The sequence below is a fragment of the Hemicordylus capensis genome, chromosome 14 (assembly GCF_027244095.1).
Source record: "Hemicordylus capensis ecotype Gifberg chromosome 14, rHemCap1.1.pri, whole genome shotgun sequence".
Classification (NCBI taxonomy): domain Eukaryota; kingdom Metazoa; phylum Chordata; class Lepidosauria; order Squamata; family Cordylidae; genus Hemicordylus; species Hemicordylus capensis.
In genome coordinates this window covers 17,527,867-17,547,182 of record NC_069670.1, presented here as the reverse complement: position 1 = coordinate 17,547,182, position 19,316 = coordinate 17,527,867, and the positions used below count along the sequence as shown (strand labels likewise).

General features: G+C 49.9%; 1 protein-coding gene across 25 annotated transcripts in view; it reads right to left on the bottom strand.

Annotated features, from left to right (window-relative positions):
• Positions 1 to 19,316, bottom strand: part of NRXN2 (neurexin 2) — a 366,798-nt gene that overhangs the window by 95,979 nt on the left and 251,503 nt on the right. For all 25 annotated transcript variants that reach the window (XM_053278159.1, XM_053278172.1, XM_053278167.1 and 22 more), the window contains one exon: positions 115 to 296. In XM_053278159.1, the coding sequence (XP_053134134.1) occupies positions 115 to 296 (182 nt within the window). The remainder of the gene's footprint in view (positions 1 to 114; positions 297 to 19,316) is intronic.

Below are 19,316 nucleotides of genomic sequence, written 5' to 3'. Positions count from 1 at the left end.
AAGCAACGATCCCATGTTCAATCTTAAGAATTAGGCTTGGGCCCAGATGCTGTTTGGAAATCCTCCAACACTACCGCCCGCCGCCCGCCCCAGGCCCAACTCCCCCCTCCTTACTATGTGCAGCTGCAAGTAGTCACCAAGTCCGGAGGCGCTATCCACCCGCACCAGAATGGCGTTCTTCTGGTGCGTGCTGAAGCCTACAGCCAGGCGGTCGGCCCGCGTGCTGGGGCGGTCATTGGGAGGCCACGTGTATGTGATCAGCGCCCCGCCTTTCCCAAAGATGTACGTCGTGCCAGCTGGGAAAATGAAGAAGAGAGACGCGGTCAGAAACAGGGTCCCTTGTAGCATGGTCCTCAGCAGGGCTGGATGTTCATCAGTGGCCCACCAGCTGTGCTTTTTCCATCACCATTTTATATACATATACAGATGCAGATATAGGATATACAGATACGAGTGATAAGGGGCAGGTTCTGAAACAAACTTTTCTAGAAAATTTACAATATTGCATTTTTCTGCAGAAAAAATTATATTTCTAAAAATAATAATTTTATGAAATATTTAATTGTATGAATACTTAGTAATTGTATATAAAAATCCATAATTTTATGAATACACTAATTTTATGAAAGACTAACTTTATGATTTCATGATTTTGCAAAATGCAACACAATAAATGGAGGTCAATACAATACAATAGCAGGAAAATTCAATACAGTCTCAAAGTGCGAAGCTTTAAAGCTATAATTAATTTTTTCCAATCAATTATCCCCAGCGGTGGCCAAGACCTCTGTGTGCCGAAGCGGGGGGCCAAATACTGCCCCCCATTTGCTTGCCCCTCTTTTTTGCAGGAGTGCATCTTGTTGCCTCTGCTGACATGCCAAGAAATAGCTGCCTGAGATCACCACCTCACCTTGCCTTATAGAATGGCTGCCCACCCCACCCCCCCTATCATTAGAAACATGTCTGGGTGTCTAACACACACACACACACACACACACACACACACACACACACACACACACACACAGCTTTAGTGATTTGTAACCGGGGTGGGACGGGACCAAAACACACATAATCATCCAAACCAAAAGTCAAATTATGAATTCATCTGATCAGTTTATGTTTAACACTCTTATTGTGTCTCAGACTGCAAGTGAAAGCAGAACTAGCTTTGGTTTAACTTCCACCAAACACAGAACAGTGTCTCATTTCTTCTGCTGAGCTGGTGAGGATGAAAGTGCTTGTAGAAAAACATGGTGTATGCAGTGTGATTATGCCTTGTCTTTAAAATTTTACAAGTATTTAAAAATAACATCCACATAAAGCATGAAATTTGTTTGAACATAACATTCAAACCACATTAAAATGTACTTTATTACATTTCTCCTAATCAAATAGGAAAAATTGGAGAGGAGAGCTGGTCTTCTTGTAGCAAGCATGACTGGTCCCCTTAGCTAAGCAGGGTCCACCCTGGTTGCATTTGAATGGTAGACTAGAAGTGTGAGCACTGTAAGATATTCCCACCTCAGGGGATGGAGCTGCTCTGGGAAGAGCAGAAGGTTCCAAGTTCCCTCCCTGGCAGCATCTCCAAGATAGGGCTGAGAGAGATTTTGGAGAAGCCGCTGCCAGTCTGTGTAGACAATACTGAGCCGGCAGGGGAGGTGGGGATCAGGGGCCATGAGGCCCTCAGAAGTCCCACGATGCCCCACGCAAGTGCGTGGAGCATCTTGGAGAGCCTCCAGGCGGGGGTCTCCTCGAGAGTCGTCATGGTGCAAAACCATGCCGCGGCATCTCATGACCGCAGAAGTGCGGTTAACCCAGTGAGCGCTCCATTAACCTTGTTTAAGGGCAGGGGTTCCTAGGCGGGCTAGCTGCCAGGGAACCACTGGGCCCACGGGCAAACCCGGTGGCTCCAATGATCATTGGAAAGTGGGCTAAGCTCCCTTAGTCCGCTTTCCAGTGGTCGTGGGAACAGCCTCAGTATATGGGCAGCTTCCTATGTTCCTATATGTTTCATTCAAATAGTTGTGGCTACAAGGAACACTTCTGAGGCATCAGTGCATAAAATTAACATGGGGTGTTTCTATAGTCTTGTGTACTAAATACATAAGTCAAACACACATGCCAAAGGAGATCACAATCTATTTGGGGCACTAGAAAAATGTCTGGAAAACTCTCCAATTCATAATTTACCAGAAAACCCACATCAGTTTCCCTAGTGCCTCAGCTGAGTTTTGTTGACAAAAACAGACAAAACTCTGCACCCAAAGGGCTTACAAACTGTGCTGAGATTTGGTGACTTTAGTCAGCGCTTATTTTGGGGGCCGCACCTGCCAGGATTCAGCCACAGAACACAAGATAATTAAAGGGAGGGGTTCTTGGTAACTGAGCTGTGAATTACTCACAATTTAGCCATGAATATCTCAACTTAATATGAATTTGCTTACTGAACTTAAAACTGCCACTTTGTGGAACTGTAGATATAAATCTTAATTTAGGGTGTAAAATGAATTTTAAATGATGCGGTGCTGCAACTATATTCTAGTTCCAAATTGAGAATTATCCGTGACTTGTGATGCAAACACGTTTCTGAGTTTAAAACTTATTTTTGTAAGATTTGTTATCACAGATGTATCATTATCTGTTTACAGAATAAAATGCTGTGAAATAAAAGAGAGAGCATCTCTAAGCATGTGAACAATACCTTTAGCCTTGCTGCAGAATTATGCACATCTGCTTCCACCCCTCACTCCAGGATTGCTCACATCTGCTTTTGCCTACATCTTCCTGTCACAATTTGGGTCCCTCATCTGCCTTCTCCACAAAGATTTATCAGTACTGGGGCACGGAGGAGGGGAAGGAAAGCTCAGCTGTCTGGACTAAGGAGAGGAACCTGGAAGTCTCCGATACCCCTTGTTTCCCAGACCACCATCCTTCTTCCCTGGGTACCTTGCAACAAATGAATGACTGCCCCACAGGACAGCGGCTTGTTCCTACTCGGTTGCACAGCAGAGATTGGATGGGAGATTCAGAATGACGGAGGGAGGAGGGTTGAGACAGGCCCATCAGTCTTTCAGCCCTCCTCTTGTCTCCCCTAACTCCAGGAGTGGGCTCTAGCAAGGCCATCTATCACCCCTCACCTGTATTTCTAGTTCCTTGCGCATGGCTCTCTGGCTGTCTCATTGGCCACTGTGGCCGGGCAGACACGCCACCGCCTTTACGGCTTTGGAATTCCTGTGGGATTTCCCCTTAACATCTCAGGGCAAGGAAGGCGCAGGCCCTTAAGGTGCGCACCAGGCATGCCACTATCACTCCAAAGCAAATGATCAGGAATCCTGCCCAGGTAACTTGTGGCTGGCTCCAATCAGCCTCTTCCTTATCCAAGGTCCTCTGACAATTTGCGCTGGCCATAAAACAGTCAGAAGTACTTAGTCTAGCAAAGGGTAGCTGGAACAAGCTGATTTAGTGTAGGTGAATTGATGGGGGACCATTTTCCCAAGGAGAGACAAATACTTAAGCTGCAAAACCAAAAAGGGGGGAAGCCTAAGGAGTTCTGCTTAATTTAAAGTTGTTTTTACTCGGCTTAAAACTAGCCCCACTGGACTTCCAAAGCAGCTAAATAATAAAGCGAGAGGACTTGGAACATAGGAAGCTGCCTTATACGGAGCCAGTTTCAGGCAGGAGTCTGGAGATGTTGCCAGGGACTGAACCGGCGACCTTCTGCATGCAAAGCAGGTGTTCTCTGCCACTGAGCTACATCCCCAGCCCCAAAGCAGGGGAAAGCAGGGGTTCTCAAACCTGGGTCCCCAGATGATGCTGGAATACAACTACCATCATCCTCAGCCACCATGGCCAACGGGCTATCTGCATATTTGCACTGGCTTCTAAAAAAGATTTTTAAGGCCAGCAAAAAAGAGCTATAAAAAACACCAGCACCACAAAGCTGTTTGGTAGCAGCAGAAGCCAAGACTGTGGGAACACCCCAAATCTGCATTACAAGGAAGGCACAGGGGCCAGTGTTCCCTCTACGGTGTGTGCATGTGGGCGCACTCACACCGCTTTTGATGTCCGCTCAGTTAATTTTTGATCCCGCTCAGGCTGAATCAGGAAGGCCCCACTCTGAATGCAGGTGTGCACACACTGCCTTGATACTGCCGCCCAGAACAAAACTCATTCCGCAAAGAGATGAGAAAAATCAGAGAGAACACTGACAGGGGCCAATGCTGAGAAAGCCCTGCTGCGTCTCATCAGGGCTCCAACCTCCCAGGAAAAGGAGATTCTAGCAAGCACTCCCTCATCTGCACTGGGCATCAGGGTAGTTGCCACAACTGGCACAGAAGAGGTGTCTATTTCCCTACCCTTTGCAGCACAAAGAGCAAAGACGAGCTGGATGCACCTGTGTGGCACCAACACCACACACTCCATAATCAGGGCTCTGCTCCAAAAGGCGCACCATGAAGGACGTCTGAAATGCCCAGGAGGAAATCCACCTTGAAATCTCTTTCCTCCAGCCAGAGCTCCAGCAATCCGCAGTCTGCCCTGTCAGACCCTGGCTGGTCCTGTCTGTGCAGCCACACTTCCTGCACTTGCCAATTTCTCACTTTAATTATAGGCCCCAGGTCATTTTGTGCCTGTGTTATGCTCACAGCCACACTGCACCCTCGAGGGTCCTGAAACAGTGAGCAATTCTTGCTCATGGTACTGCAATTACACCGCACACTCTCCCAGAACACAATGCAGTTCCTACTGGGGCAAGCACACCACGGATCCTATGGAAGAGTTTTCAAAAGGGTTTCCCTGCACTTTCAGGGCACAATTCCACATCCAGGCAACTAACTTTGGATCTGAATCCTGGTTTTGGTGCAGTTTGGCAACAATGCCACTCGCAACCTACAGAGATGAAGATTAGGTCTACAGAGATCCATTAGATGGAGTCAACGGGGCACAGTGGATCTGAGAACTGGGATCAAGTCCGATCTCTCCTACAGACAGACTAATGGGCCGCTCTCCTCTTTGGAACCTCTCCGCTATTCTCTCCTTCTAGGTTCAAGCGCAGTAAAAGATTGGATTTGATTAGACTGAATGGGAAGCCAGCAGCCCATGGGCCAAACTTGCCAGCCTTCTCTTCCAGCAGCAAAAAATAACTTCTCTTTCCTGGCCCACTTCCTCAAACCGGCTTAGCAAGAAAAGAAAATGCATTTTCTTGCCATTTTTCCCTGCAGGGTGGTCTGGGTTTTCCTCCCCAGTCTCCATAAGGTCAAAACTGAGACATCGGATGCCCATTCCTGCTTCAGCCAGATGTTTGTTTAAAATGGAAGGCTAACTTATGCACTGCATTTTTACAATATTGTGAGCCGTTTTGGGGACTCTGGCTGAAAAGTGATAGAAACTGACAAAATAATTCTATCCCAAAATTGGGACAGAAATCTACCCAAAAATCCCAAATTTGCAGGTAGTAGTAGGAGGAGTGCACAGGTTTTCTTTTAATTCTAATTCATTTGCTAAAATTCAGCTGCACACTTGAACCTTTTTCCTCCTAGGAAAGGAGAGCTGGTCTTGTGGTAGCAAGCATGACCTGTCCCCTTAGCTAAGCAGGGTCCACCCTGGTTGCATATGGATGGGAGACTAGAAGTGTGAGCACTGTAAGATCTTCCCCTCAGGGGATGGAGCTGCTCTGGGAAGAGCATCTTAGGTTTCAAGTTCCCTCCCTGGCAGCATCTCCAAGATAGAGCTGAGAGAGATTCCTGCCTGCAACCTTAGAGAAGCTGCTGCCAGTCTGTGAAGACAATTCTGAGCTAGATGGACCAATGGTCTGACTCAGTATATGGCCGCTTCCTATGTTCCTTTTTCAATGCTCCCCAATTACTGGTTCTACTGATGGTGAAGAAGAAGAGGAGGAGGAGGAGGAGGAGGAGGAGGAGAATTTGACAAACTGATGCTGAAGATTCTCTGTCTCCACAAATATCCCTCAAATTAATAAAGAACAAAAAACAAAAATAGGGGGGAAATTGAGAAACGTTTTGATGTTAAAGAGTTTAAATCCTGTAATGTCACCAAATGAAGTTTAAATCCGAAATGTCACCAAATTCCAAATCTATGTGGAATTTCCTTGCAGCTTCAGAGCATTCTAGAAAACACCATTCTGGGAAAGAAAGAAGAAACTGGCCTTGTGGCAGCAAGAAGGAACGGTCTCCTTTGCTAAGTAGGGTCTGCCTTGGTTTGCATTTGGATGGGCATCTACAGGTGAGTGCTGTAAAATATCCCCCTTAGGGGAGGGGCCCCTAGCTCAGTGGCAGAACATCTACCTTGCATGCAGAAGGTCCCCGGTTCATTCCCTGGCTGCATCTCCAGGCAGGGCTGGGAGAGTCCCCTGCCTGAAATCTTCGAGAGCTGCTGCCAGTCAGTGCGGACCGTACTGAGCTAGATGGACCAAGTGCCTGACTCGGTATAGGGCAGCTTCCTATGGTCCTATATAATGTCCCAGGTGGGCCTGCAGGGAGGTCAGAGAAAAGTGCGTGGTCTTGAAGCCATCTCCTAATGTCAGCAGCTATTGCTTAATTGCATGTGAGTGTGAGTGTGAGTGTGTGTGTGTCTCAGCGGAACAATAATGGTTCACATGGGCTCCATCCCAGGGTCAGCACACAGAACCACCAATACCTGCCTTGAGCCCTTTATCCAAAGAATGTTTTTCAGTGTCTCCATCTTGCTTTCCTGCAATGTCCCAACAACACTGGATGCTTCCAGGGCACTGCAGGAAAAATGGAAACCACCACAAAAAGCATGGTGGCCCCTACTGCCAGTGGCTATTTCCCCCACAACGATCCAGAATGTCCTGGTCTCTAGAGCATCAAGGGAAACCAAAATGGAGGCCACCAGCTGGGTGGAACTGAGAGAAGTATGGCTGGAGAATTTGCCCTTGCCACCCAAGTCAGCCCCCAAGTAACACCCCCAGGGCCCTCACAACCCTCCTTTGGGAGCAGTCTACCAATGCAGGAGGACACCCACAGTGCTGCTTTGCCAAGAGCCTCCTAAACTCTGGAAACAGCCATGCATGGGCTGCTGGGATAAGGACCCGTCTCGAACCCTCTGCCTTCTCCCACTCTGCACACGGTGCCCTCCAATGTCCTGGCAGGAGAGGGACCTTGTGCAGAGGGGTTGGTCCCCCAGCCTGTTTAAGCAAGCTGCTGCTATGACAACTGACAGGCGGGGCTGGGAGCCGGCCACCCATCTGTCCCCTGCGCTTTGCTGCACATCCATCTCTGTCGGCCTCGTTGATTAGCTTGGAAATTGTCAGCGGTCGAGTCTAGCAAATGAAGGTGTGTGGAAGGGACACACAGGCAGGCAGGCAGGCAGGCAAGCAGGATAGAGATGTCAGCGAGGAGGGAAGGACACACAAGGGAGCCATAGACACTGCGGGGAGGCTGGGCCCGCCTCAAGTCAGCACAGGCCTCTTCCCCTTCTCAGGAGGAGGGCTCTAGGGCTCACTGCTCACCCACACCCCTCTAGGGCTGGCTAGGGACTTTAGCTGCCTCACAGCCAGAAAGAAACGTTGGCATTCAATGGCACCAGTGTCCTATTCCATAGGAAACATAGGAAGCTGCCTTGCACCAAGTCGGACCCTTGGAACATCTAGCTGAGTATTGTCTACCCTGCAGCTCTCCAATATTCCAGAGAGGAGTCTTTCCAGGCCCTACCTGGAGATGCCTCCAAGGAGTGAACCGGGAGGCTGGTGACCTCCGAGGGCCTTGGGGGTATCTTGCCACCATCTCCACCCTAGAAAACCCAGGCGTCCTACTTCTCACCCCACCTATGTCGGCAGCCTCCTCTGGCACAGAAAGTACCTTTCCACATGCTGCAGCAAACGCTTACCTGTGCAGGTGCTGTGGTTGCCAGAACCTAAGGGGTATACTCGAGGGTCAAATGGGCCGTAACCCAAAATTTGACTTTAAAAAAGCCAAATCTGGGAACTACCCTATTAAGGCTAGATATGGAAATGCAATGCAGTGAAGTGGCAGCGGGAACACTATACCACTTCTGGCTACAAGTGGTGCAGGGAAATATATCACTTTAGAATGCTCCCCCAGGGTAAAGAGAACTCCCTGAAAATAGAAAGCTAGCCTCTAAAGCAGGGTTGAGCACACTTGGTCCTCCAGAAGTTGCTGAGCTTGTTACAACTCCCATCATCCCCAGGCACAATTTATTGTGGCTGGGAATGATGGGAGTTGCAGTTCAACCATCTCTGGAAGTCCAGGTTTGCCCAGCCCTGCCCTAAAGGGAAAAGGTTCTAATCCCACTCTTTCCAGGACATCCAGGCTTTTAACATTGGCAGCAGCCAAAAATATAATATGGTGCAGCCCATTCAGCCTCTCGATTCTGCTGCATGCATGGATCAGGCCTAAATCAGGACCAGAGTGTCAAAATGAGCCTCCAAAGCAATTCAGAGACTTTCCCCCCCAGTGAAATGGCACTGAACCCAAATCAAGCATCTCTTGGTTTTCCGTGAATCTGGATCAAATCCCTAAACTCCCAAAGTGGTAACTGGTTCAAAATCATGATTCACTAATCAGGCATTCAGCTTGAAACTGTGCTGTTCATTTTGGTGGTGTTGTTGTTTTAATCCTGCTGTATTTTAAATCCTGCTTGTAAAAACTCTCAACAGTTTCAATAAATATTTGTTTCTGAAGTTAAACATTTGTTTCCATTTATAGTGCCATTGCAAGCAAGAGTTTGACATTTTTATGCAAGAGATGCTTGTTCTGTTACATTTCTATCCTGCTCTTCTTCTTCTAAGAAACGTGGCTGGCCCTTTCATTTTATCCCGACAACTGCCCTGTGAGGTAGGTTAGGCTGAGGGAGGAAGACTGGCCCAGGGTCACCCAGTGAGTTTCATGGCTGGGCAGGGATTTGAACCCAGGTCTCCCTGATCCTAATCGGACACTAACCACAACCTAAAACTGGTTACCAAACTGCTTTTTAAAAGTAAAAGCTACCATCTGAACTGGGAAGCGGAATACTGATGAACCTGAACCGAGCCTAAAATCTGCTAATTTCTAACCAGGGCAGAATGCATACAGACCAAGCTGTTTGGTGCAAGGGAATATTGAAGATTTCCTGTCTGTATAGCTGTGCAGCCTGGTGCATTCCTCTCACTACAAAAACTCCCCTCCCTTCTCCCTCACCAACCTCCAATTACTGATTAATGTACAGGGCCTCTATCATTCCCCAAGAAGGCTCAACAGGCGCCAGAAGAAATCCTACGAGACTCCCCCTGCCTCCTCCCAAACCGCTGGGCCCCTCTCGGCTCCCAGAGCAGCTTCATCAACCCTCCCAATTCAGCTGCAATCCACCTGCTGAACACATGCAAAGCTGTATCCACAAAGAATGTGCTTTTGAGCCTGTGGGGAAAACTGTCTTTCACTGTGAATAGCCATTTCTCTATCCCTGTGGGATCAGAGAGCTGCGGGATCAAGCTCAGGGGTAGGGCATCTGCTTTGCAGGCAGGTCCCAGGTTCAATTCCTGGCAGCATCTCCAGGTTGGGACTCCTCCTGCAACATTGGAGCGGCTGCCAGGGCTGCTCAGCTTCGGCCCTCCTGCAGATGCTGGACTACAACTCCCATAATCCCTGGCGATTGACCTCTGTGGCTAGGGATTATGGGAGTCCAAAAACAGCTGGAGGGGGCAGAGTTGAGCAGGCCTGGTGTAAACAATACTGAGCTGAATGGACCACGGATCTGATTCAGAAGGCAGCAGCTTGAAATACCCACACAGGCCGAGCACACGCCATTCATTGCCTCTCCCTTCTGCAGGACTACCCAGCATGTCTTGCTTCTTCTGAGGCCCTCACCTCTATTGCCATCGGACACCTCATTTGACTGCCAATCCTTGACCTCTCTCCCCACCCCTCTTATGTCGACTAAGCTCTATGGGGGCAGAAACCACCTGCGCCGTACCTAGCACGCGGCCAGCACCCAGGACCTGCCAAAAGGATAAACAACAACTACTTAAGTATCAATTAAACACTTAAGAGAGCACCTTCTCTGTCGTGAACCTTGTGGCCTATTAAGATTATCTGGAGAGGTCCGGTTACAGTTGCCGCCAACTTGTTTGGTGGCAACTCGGGACCGGGCCTTCTCTGTGGCTGCCCCGGGGCTTTGGAAGGCGCTCCCTGCTGAAATAAGAGCATCTCTGTCTGTTTTTAGGAGGACCCTGAAGACGTACTTGTTTCCCCCGGCTTTTGAAACCCAATTTTTTAAATTTTAATGTGTTTTTATCTATTATTTTTATCTTTTAATGAATTTTAAATAATGTTTTGATTATTACACCGCCTAGAGATTTCTATATTAGGCAGTATATAAATTCAATGAATGAATGAATGAATACAATTTATTTAAAGCCCTGGGGATAAGGAAAAACAGGATCTCCTTTGTATAACACCCCAGCAACCTTCTCTACTCTTGGCTTTACCCCCATATTCTACAAGGCTGAAGTAAGAGCCCAGCTTCTCACCACGGGGAGAACAAGTCTCCGTTTCAAAAAAACGTCGCAGGCTATCCCGGGCGTAGATGGGTTACCTGAGCCTGTGGCTGGCCACGGTGAGAACACCAAAGTCAGCAACCCAGGCAGGAGTCCCTCCTCTAACTTGGGTCTTCCTTCCTGGGCAGATTTTATCTTCTCTTGTTTTGCGGCAGGGAGGGCCCCGGTGCTCCGAGAATGAATGCTAAGAAGCAGGACTCTTCCAGCTTTCTGAAACTGCTGCAGAGTGGGGCCAGGGCACGTTTCTTCGGTCAAGTCCCACTGTGGGCATTCCCACGAAGCTGGGGAGTCGTGGCGAAATTCCCTCAGCGCCTGGCCAGGCAATACTCCAGAATGCCGAGAGAGGAACTGGGTCACACGCCTTCCCCTTCAGAGACGGGACAGGGTCACCTCAGGACCTGACAAACCCCAGGGGCCCGGCTGCCTAGAAACTTAACTCTGGGGCCTGGACTAGCATATTTAGACTGAGGAGTCATAATGTTGTCAAGACACCCCCACTGTCCGGCTCCTGGAAGCAAAGCAAGCTGGCCACGGCCTGGGGGACCTGGCTGGTGAGGGAGCTCCAGAGCTTCCGCATTTTCTCCTGTGGAGACTATTAGACAGCTTTGCCCCTCAGAGGTGGAGGCCTCGTGTCCGGCTTGAGGATCTCTTCCTCGGAGGTGGGGGGGGGGAGAAACCTCCCGCCCTTTCCCCTCAAACCCCAGAGTTCCATTAGCTCCTCCCACCTGCTTGTCACTCTGAGCCTGAGAACATTCCACCCCACGGACTGACATGGGGGCAGTTTGGGGAGGGGTGGGCTCCCTTAGCCCCCCACCCCTTCAGGGTTTTTTGGACACTGACACATCTGTGACTCACCCCCAGTCTGTCGGCACTTCCCACTTGCCTTCCAGGTGCTTCGGTTCTCCATCCATAAGGATCATAACAAAGGAACATAGGAAGCTACCATATACTGAGTCAGACCCTTGGTCCACCCAGCTCAGTATTGTCTACACAGACTGGCAGCGGTTTCTCCAAGGTTGCAGGCAGGAGTCTCTCTCAGCCCTATCTTGGAGATGCTGCCAGGGAGGGAACTTGGAACCTCAGATGCTCTTCCCAGAGTGGCTCCATCCTCTAAGAGGGGGGGACATCTTACAGTGCTCACACATCAAGTCTCCCATTCATATGCAACCAGGGGAGACCCTGCTTAGCTAAGGGGACAAGTCCTGCTTGCTACCACCAGACCAGCTCTCCTCTATGTTTCCAGTTCTTTTGAAAAGACCACATTTACCTGAATCCAAGACTACATTTCCCCCCCCCCGCCCACTTAGAAATCAGGGGGTCGTTTTAAATTCAGAGTCCTCTTTCTTTTGGATAAATATAGGGAGAACTCGTATTTAACCTGTATTTTTTAGGAGGGCTGTCTTCTATTTGGTTAAATACGGCGGTATATAGGCTATATCTAATATCGATACTATCTTGTTTTCAACAAAAAACATTCTCAAAGCGGTTTTCACATTAAAATAAGGTATGGTGAACAGGCTGCCAGGGTAAGGTGACCCAGGTACAACCCTCCCACTCAACCCTGATGCTCCCATCGGTCTGGCTCTTAGCTTAACCTACTTTGCAGGGCTATTTATTTATTTATTATTTGCATTTTATATCCCGCTCTTCCTCCAAGGAGCCCAGAGCGGTGTACTACATACTTAAGTTTCTCCTCACAACAACCCTGTGAAGTAGGTTAGGCTGAGAGAGAAGGGACTGGCGGCCCAGAGTCATGACGATCTGAACTCAGGTCTCCCCGGTCCTAGTCCAGCACTCTAACCACTACACCACGCTGGCTCTCTTCTGTTGTGAGAAGAGGATGAAGGGCAAGGAAGAGAGAACCGAGCACTCCCACTCAAGCTCCTTGCCATAAGAGCAAAGTAAGAACAACAACTTCAACACAGGGGCACAGAAGCAGGCTGAATAAAGGGGCTGATGCTTGGATGCCTCTGCTCCCCACAAGAAGTGTTGGGTCACCCCACACCAGAAGACCACATGCTTTGTGCTGGGGCACAAACGCTTCATTTCCATTTCCCTGCGAGGTGCTTTCACACATTATTCTCCCCTGACAATTATAGCCTCTCCTTGCCAAATTATAGCCTCTCCCTACAAATAAGAGGCTTTGCACTATTACTACTGTGATGAATATTCAACAAAAGCTCACCAAGTAGTTTACATAGAAAAACAATGCAAACACACATCCGAGAGAGAGAGAGAGAGAGAGAGAGAGAGAGAGAGAGAGAGAGAGATGGTTCCCTGTCCCCAAAAGGTTCACCATCTATCAAGAAACAGCAACACCAGCAACAGCCACTGTAGAGAAGGCTGGATAGGGCCAGGTGCTCTCCCCCTGCTAAATACAGGAGAATTGCCACTTTAAAAGGTGCCTCTTTGCTCAGTAGCGGAGACAATTGAGCTAGCACCCTTATAGAAGCCTGGGACACTCCAAACAACACAGCTCTGAAACCTGGAGAACATCCTCTACCCGGACAGGGAACTGTAGTTCTCCAGCTGCTGCTGAATGTCAGCTCCCATCACCCCCAGCTACAAAGTTCAGCAACAGTTGGAGAGCTAAGGCTGCCTCTCCTTGCAAGATACCCTAAAAGGTCTGACCCAAAGCTTTGTTTTCTTCTGGGATACTCCCAGCCTTTGGGATTCCAAACACCATGAACTCTCTTAGGAACATAGGAAGCTGCCATATACTGAGTCAGACCATTGGTATGTCTAGCTCAGGATTGTCTACACAGACTGGCAGCGGCTTCTCCAAGGTGGCAGGCAGGAATCTCTCTCAGCCCTGTCTTGGAGATGCCGCCAAAGAGGGAACCTGGAACCTTTTGCTTGCAAGCAGGCAGGTGCTCTCCCCAGAGCACCCCTATCCCCTAAGAGGAATGCCTTCCAGTGCTCCCACATGTAGTCTCCCACCCAAATGCAAACCAGGGCAAACCCTGCTTAGCAAAGGGGGCAGTTCGTGCTTGCTGGCACAAGACCAGCTCCATGAAAGGGCCGCTCCCAGGACCAAGGTCTATCTGGTGGACAGGCTTCTGCGGCTTCTCGCCACTGAATAAGGACCAGGAAATCAAGAAGCAGTTGCAGGCCGGCCCTTCATCTGAGGCTGAACTGCACACCCAGCTGGCCCTGCGCCTAGTGCAGTGCGTGCCCACAATTCACTCCAGGGGGCGGGCGGGCACGCGTGTCCAACTCGCCCTTGCACTCCCGGACAGACGGCCTCTTGCACACCAACAGGCCTCCACCCCCAGCTGCTCAGCCTCTGCAAAAGCGGGGTGGGGGGGAGAGAGAGAAGGGGGCGGCGCTTGGCGGTGGGGAAAGCAATGGAATGTAGGTCACCAGCAGAGATGTGAGGATCCTCCCCCTCCCTCCTCCCCTCCCCAGAGACTTTGCAGTAGAAAGGGGCAGCAATGAATAATTCATCACCCCATTAGGGCCTGGAAAAAGGGGGCGAAGGGGAAGGAAGAGGGAGGGAGGGAGGGAAGAGAAAGCCAGAGTGACAGCACAGGACTGCGCCAGAATCGCTCCTGAACAGGAGGCAGGAAGGGGGCCGGGCAGGGAGGGGAGAGGGATCTGGCCACCGAGGGACCCTTTGCCCATCAGGGTGGGACAAGGAGCTAAGCAGGGCCAATTGCCAAGAGACTCTGCTCGCCGCGGGCCTCCTCTCTGGCACATGGGAAGCAGTAGAGAGTCATCCCCTGGACATGTGCAGAGTGGCCTCTCCTTGCTGCCCAGTGGGTGCTTGCCCCTCCAGGATCAAGAGGAGAGGGGGAAAGAGAGGACACCTTCGGTTTCCTGAGAGAGGTGCTGGGGCACTGCTGGAGAAAGGAAGCACAGCATTCCCCCAGCAGAGACCCTTTTGTGGGCAAGGGACGGTTTGGACAATCTCCACTACCAGAGCCAAGGAAAAGCCACAGACAGTGGAGGAGAGGGAGGTGTGTGTGTGTGCGCGCGCACACACACACACACACACGTTCCTCAAAATGGAGTCAAACCTCAAGGGCACCCTGATGGCCAAGAACGGTCTTCACCAAAAAAAGGCATCAAAAAGAGAAGAGAGAGGGCAGATTCTTCCCTGAGTCCATTCCGTGCCATTGGGCATTTCAGAAAGGCTCTTGACGGCACAGCAGAGCAGGGGTTTCCAACCTTGGGGCCTCAGATGTTGTTGGACTCCTGCCCCAATGGCCATCTGAGGCCCTAAGGCTGAGAACCCCTGCTCTAGAGCGCGTGAGGCAAGGGTGCTCCTGAGCATGCATTTTCGCTTCATCCGAGGGAAGGGTTTTACCTCTCTGCAGAGGAACCACAAGCATGGAGACGGAGAAGAAAGGCTTCCGCAAGGAAGACTGCAATGACATCAAGATCCCCACCGCACATTAAGGTCGTCAAGAGAGGTCCTTCTGCAGATGCCGCCAGTTGGTCTGGCGACTTGGGAGCTGCGGAATGGGAGCTCCCTACAGACATTTGTGGTTTAACATCTTTAAAAACCAGCCTTTAAAAGAGCCCTCAGGACACATTTTTTTTAGCCTGGCTTTTAGTAATTGTTGAATGTTTTAAATGGTTTTAAATGGTTGTTTTAATAACTGTTTTGTTTTTATTGTATTTATTTGTGTGAACTGCTTTGAGCCCTTGGAGTCAGGCAATCTAGTAAACAAACAAACAAACAAACAAACAAACAAACACATGTCTATGCAGGCTCCTCTTTCCTTGTCAAGGCAATTGCTACAAATTACTAAGCAGGTCATGGGCAGAGTCCCTTTCCCTCACAACCACACTTGGATCTTTCAAGTGCAACAGGTGGGAGGAAGGCCGTGAGAACACAGGAAGCTGCCCTATACGGACGGAGTCAGACCCTTGGTCCATCTAGCTTAGTCTTGTCTACACTGACTGGCAGCAGCTCTCCAAGGTTTCAGGCAGGAGTCTCTCCCAGCCCTACCTGGAGATGCTGCCAGGGACTGAACCCGGGACCTTCTGCATGCCAAGAAGATGCTCTTCCATTGAGCTACAGCCCCATCCCCAACTGGGCATGGTCTGTCTTTTCAAGTCATGGTGCTTGCCTTCCCCAGGAAAGCCTGCCTGGTCTCAACATTACACATTTCCACTCCTGGACAATATATGCTAGCTCTTTCTGTAGCTGCAATGGGGCTCTATCCATTTTTGATGATTGCTTTGCAGTGTGATGCCATTTTTCAATTATCTTGGCAGTTTTCATATTTTTGTTATGGTTTGATAGATAGATAGATAGATAGATAGATAGATAGATAGATAGATAGATAGATAGATAAATAATTAGGCACATCACCAAAAGCAGGAACTATCTGCATTTTAAGGAGCAATTCTGGAGTCCAGCTCCAGTGGCCTTGTTCTGGATTTCCGAGAGCTCTCTCTGGACTCCCAATGAAAACCCAGAGAAGTTGCAGGAACCCACACCATGGGGCCTAGATAGGCCTGGCACACCAACACCAAGTCACTGACCTGCATTTCAGCCCTAGCAAGGGAGCTTTGATTTGGAAATAATCCAGATAGACTGTATCATCTCAGTAGGCCCACCTTATTTCCAGAGCAGGAAAGAGAGTTCACCCAACCCAAGTGGAAATAGTTGTTTTGGCCCATGCAACATGGCTGAAAAAATGCCTTTCTACAGGTGCCCAGAACTGCTTTTCTAGGCTGTAAGTAGTAAATAAGGCTCTACACACAATCCGTGTGTAGAGCCAAAACGGGGTCTGAGAGGAAAGTGGGTTTGACTCGCTCTCTTCGCAGACAGTTGGGGAACCCTCCCTGGGCAGCTGGAGAGGCCGCCCAGATGATGACCATCACGGAGCTCATTGGGGCAGCGGAGTTCAGGGGCTGGAAGCTCCATAAGGCAGCGCATGAGTACGCAGTGCCTTGTGGGGCGCCCCCCAATGCCAGGAGGCTTGTTGTGGCCTCCTGGTTGGGAGTCTACTCATGAGTCGCTGTGGCACGGAGCTGCAGCACGGTGACACGTGAGCTTTTAACCCCCGTGAGAACAGCCTCAATAGCGAAGGCAAAAGACCAGAGCGCAAAAAGATACATTAAAGCTGCATTTGCGCATCAGTTCTATGTTCTTCAAACCAGAGAGGACAATTCATTTCCTCATTTCCCAGTTGCACACCTTGCTAAAGCCATAGAGTCAATGGGGTAGAAGGTACCCAAATGCGATGAAGGCCAAAGCCAAGACCCCTCCAGCCTGAGCACAAATGGACCACATTAAGGGGCCTCTAGATCAGGGATTCTCAACGTTGGGTCCCCAGATGTTATTGGACTTCAACTCCCATAATCCCCAACCAAAGGCCACTGGGGCTGGGGATTATGGGAGTTGAAGTCCAATAACATCTGGAGACCCAACATTGAGAATCCCTGCTCTAGATGACCCCAGAGCAAGGTTTGCAGGCACATGTATCACACAGCCCCCTTGTTGAAGCTGAGCAGGTCTACGTCTGGTCAGGGTCTGGATGGGTGACCTTCTGGGAAACCCATGGACACTGCCTTGAATTCCTTGATGGAAGAAGGGGGAATATCAATGCAATAAAAAAAAAGAATAAAAGCAAATGATTCAGGGAAACCAGCCAACAGGATCAAAGCCGAACGTCAAAGTAAATCAGAAATTGGGATTTACAAAACAAACAAACCCCCAAAGCCAGGAATCTGAAGCTCCAGATGTTGAGATGCTCAAATAGCCAGTTTCAAACTTTGCGACAGAACTGCATCTTCTTGATAACAAGTTTTAAAAGGCAGCTGGGTAAAGCATGAATGTGCCCAATCCAGTATTTTACATGCTGTACTTCCCGGAACCTTTGAGCCGACACTCCCCATGACTGAGGAGGCAATAAATGACAACCATGGGATTATTAATAAACATTTGCTAGGTGAACTGACTGAAGAATTCCTCACCCCAGTGCTGCTTATTTCCACAAGCCATTGGCAGCAATGGAGAAGATGTCATGATTGTTATTGTTAACCACCCAGAGACGGAATTTGTATGGTGTACAAATCGGATAAATAAAATAATAAATAAATAATAATGCCCTCCCCCCCTCCGCCATCCCTGGCACCTGCAGAGGTGGCTGGGCAAAATATCCCTGCCGCTGCCAGCCAGCAGAGATCTAGGGAGGAGAGCAGGAACTGCCCCCTTTACACGCTCTCTGTCTGAGTCCTGTGGACGATGCCTCTCCTTGCGTCAAGGCAGAGAGCAGCAAGCCCTGTGCCACCCGGTCCCTCCTCCTCCTCCGTCTCGAGCAACTGCCTGTGCCCATCTGCGGAGCAAGAGAGAGTAAGCTGACCTGGCAAGCCGAGAATGGATGCCACCAACCAAGGAGCCGAGGTGTGAAGGCAGCGAGGCAGGTTGCTAGGCAGTGGCGGGAGGAGATCAGCCAGCCCGACAGGGCGGCCTTCACAGGAGAGGCAGGGCAGGGAGACGGGAAGCTCGGGCAGGAAGCAACCCGGCTAGAAACCCAGGGAGCTGCCTTCTAGCGAGTCAGACCTGAGCTCAGTATTACCGACCCAGACTGGCAGCGGCTTCTCCAAGGTTGCAGGCAGGAAGCTCTCTCAGCCTTATCTTGGAGATGCTGCCAGGGCGGGGACTTGGAGCCTAGATGCTCTTCCCAGAGCGGCCCCATTATACCATGAGAGGAAGATCTTACAGTGCTCACATATAGTCTCCCATTCAAGTGCAAACCAGGACAGACCCTGCTTAGCAAAGAAGAACACTCCACGCTTGCTGCCACAAGACCAGCTCTCCCCCCATCAGGAGGCAGGGAGAGAAGGACCCGTGGATGCCTTCCAAGCCACAACCAGCGAGAGGCCCTCCTGTAGTAGCCGTCTTGGGCCAGCATCAAGGGAGGGGCAGGGCGGGAAAGGGCCTCGTGACAAAGCCAGCCAAAGAGGGGAGAATCCAGGGCCTCTCAAGGCCTAATGCAACCTCGACATGCTCACTGGGGCAGGCAGTTCACACAGCCGACATCAGGGCATGCCAATCGCGTGTGTGATGAAAACAAGACAGGAGGCGGTGTGAGCTTGATCGTCAGTCAAGCCTCAGTTGGTCAGGATGATGGTCCCGTCTGCCTTGTTCCAAAGCTGGGAACAGAATCTGGGTAGGGAGCGCTTGTCCGATCCAGCTGGGGCCCACATGGCAAAGATGTGGGGACCCCCGAGAGAGCCCACTGGAGTTGGGCCTTCTCTCAGACAGGATTCTGGGCCAGTAGCAAAACTCAATAGGACGTTTAATTTGCTCCACTGCAGAACAGAAGTTGGGATGTACAAAAGGAAGAATGAATTCAGCAAATGGCTGGCTTGCCTTCCTGACAGAGGAGGCAATAAACAAGGTTCAAGCTTAGAAAAATGCCGACCAATGTAAGAAGCGGCCGACATTTACAAAATCACTGGGCTGAGTGGGGAAGGTGATTAAAAAAAGATTTTTAAGGGTTCATCCTCCCTCAATATGCCAAGCACTCCACCAAAACCAACAGACAGCAGATTGAAGAGAAAAAAAGAATTTGTCTCCCAGACACCATACATGGCAAGTTTAAACTCTGGAACTCCCTGCCACTGGATACATCAACGGCAACTAACACAAATCCCTTCTCAGAAAGATTCTACACACACACACACACACACACACACACACACACACACACACGCCAGTCCCTGGGATACCAGGAACATAAGAAGCTGCCTTATACCAAGTCAGACCATCTAGCACAGTCTATCTAGCACAGCATTGGCTACACTGACTGGCAGCAAC